We start from the raw sequence: 2659 nt of genomic DNA on the forward strand, positions 1-2659 counted from the left end.
AAATATATTAGTTGTAATAGGGCGAGTAGTTATTTTCGAATATAGCTGGATAGATGATTTGATTATCTTGTTTGTAGCAATAGCAGCTGCTCTTAATTATGAATGCTGAAGTCACATTTTAATGATTGTACTACATAAATGGAATTATTGGTGATATTAGAATTAACATTAAAAGATGGAATTTGGTATTGGTGATTGATTTATTAGATAATTAGAATAGCTTATGATCATCATTTGAAGATTATAAAACATCATGTTATTTATTTCAAGTATTAAAATATTGTAATCCAGAGCTTCAAATGTTTTTTTTCTTCTTTGCTATTCATATTTAAATTAACTTGGATTGATTTTATTTAAATTTCACGTCTATTAGATATGTATTATTTACAGGGAATATGATAATTGTTGATGCGGACTGTAACTGGTTTTTCATACTTCAATGGATCATTTAGGAGCAAGCGAAGAATACGGTATTAGTAATAATTCCGCTAATTGTGAATTTTTCGATTTTCAACAAATATTGAAATCTTTTTTGAAATATTTCCGGTATTTATGATTGAAAATTATAAATTCAATTTGTTTGTTTGTTTTTATTCATCAAATTTGATACGTTTATTTGTACAACAAACTGATTTTATTTGTTTGTTAAGCGTCGTATGCCATTTGTTTCTGGGTTATTGTTGTATTGTTTGATGATGACTAGGGTATTGTTATTATTATTATTATTGTGATATCGTAGTGTGATGAACAGTGCCAACATTGTATGCTGTTGTCATGTCATCGTAAATGTGGAGAGCTCTTTCACACAATGCAAATGATTTTCATATGATGACAACTGGAAGAGAAAGATAAGCGAACTAATAGAAAATGTTTTATTATGGAACTAAGAAATTCTTGTTTAGATAGGAGGATGTGCAAGAAAAAAAAAAGTTTCTTAAAAACTTTTTTCTAATATTTTTTGCACAACCCATGCTTGTTTATTGCATAGTTTCTTTGATTATTCATGTTTTGTTTTATATTTTTGTATATCATATAAATTACTAATAAATACTGCAGTGAAATGTTTGATAAAAAATGTTGGTGTCAGAAAAAAAAAGATTGATTTTAGGAACAACAAAATCATTTTTGGCAAGATATTCGGCTAAAATAGTTGATTAGGAAGGTAATTGTTATTTGTGTATAAATATGATTACTTCTGGATTAAAATGATAATTGGTTGTTCGAATTCCAATCGGAAATATCAATGACAATTTTCAAATTGTCGCATCAAATTGACAAATTGAACGGGTTGTTTTGGTATAGTATTACTTTTATCTTATTATACCTAAAAAAAAAAAAAAAAAAAATTGAAAAAATACTGATAAATGATAAGAAATTGTAATCATTATATATTTTAAAACAGGATATCTTAAGTAGAAATTTATAGGTGAGATTATATTCCGTATAATTTTGGAATAACGAGTTATTCGTTTTGGAAATACGGTAGTAAAATGGATTGATTACTTGTAGATCGATATATGGGCATTCTTTAATATGCTTATTTTCATTTTTTTTTTTTTGTTAGGGATTTAAATTTCAAAGTTTTTTTTTTTTAACACAAATTAAAATTTCTAAAACTACTTTGTTATTTGTATCTTTTCGGATGAAATGATCACATTTTTTAAAGAAGGATGAAGATTTCTTCCATATTTCTTTGTGCTTTTTAAAATATTCGAAATAAAATGGGGTAAATTTTGCAAGAATTCGATAAATTTTAACTTATTTTAAAGGCAAACACATGATGATGATGTTCAAATTCAATCAAACCAATTACCGCCATTGTCCGGAATAAACAGAAGCATAAGGGCTATAGGACAAATTAGCATAACGATTCATAAGTAATCATTTATTTGTGATGAATAAGAAAAGCATCATTTTGTATAATGATGATGATGATGATGATGATGATGATGATGATTATGATGATTATGATGATGATGATGTTGATGTTGATGATGATGATAATGACGATGATGATGATGATGATGTTGATGATGATGATGATGATGATTGGTTTGGATGTTCCATGTTAATCAAAACCTTTTAGCTGCTAAGTAATGTTTAAGTTCATAATAGAAGAGCACATCATTGAAGTGTTTAAATTTGCTGTTAGCAATAGGTAGAAAATTCGTCATTGTTCCAAAAACGATGATATTCGAATTTTTGCTTGAATTATTGACAACATTTTAATAAAACAAAAATGGATTCAAATAAGTATTATCCTGTTAACCTTTAACCTTTTGATTCGGTTATTGTTTAGTATTATATCGTAGTAATGTTAAATATGAAATGTTGGATTTTTTTTTGACACAAATTTTAATAAATAATAAATCGATGTTTGTGAATTGAAAAATTGATCAGATTTCGGATATTTTGAAATTGAATCAGGTGGTAACTTGTTAACCTTCAATTTACTGATCTCAGATTATTATTATTACTATTATTATTATCATTATTACTATTATCATTATCATTATTATTACCACTATTATTATTATCGCTATTATTATTATCATTATTACTATTATTATTATTATTATTATTATTATTATTATTATTATTATTATTATTATTATTATTATTATTATTATTATTATTATTATTATTATTATTATTATTA

General features: G+C 25.0%; 1 protein-coding gene across 1 annotated transcript; it reads left to right on the plus strand.

The window, feature by feature from the left end:
• Positions 1-1894: 1894 nt before the first annotated feature.
• On the plus strand, positions 1895-2086 carry LOAG_14422 (hypothetical protein; the record flags this gene model as incomplete). Its single annotated transcript, XM_003149919.2, has 1 exon — positions 1895-2086. One exon carries the CDS (start codon positions 1895-1897, stop codon positions 2084-2086), a length of 192 nt encoding a protein of 63 aa, XP_003149967.2.
• Positions 2087-2659: the final 573 nt, after the last annotated feature.

The sequence above is a fragment of the Loa loa genome (genome assembly GCF_000183805.2).
Source record: "Loa loa unplaced genomic scaffold supercont3.139, whole genome shotgun sequence".
Classification (NCBI taxonomy): domain Eukaryota; kingdom Metazoa; phylum Nematoda; class Chromadorea; order Rhabditida; family Onchocercidae; genus Loa; species Loa loa.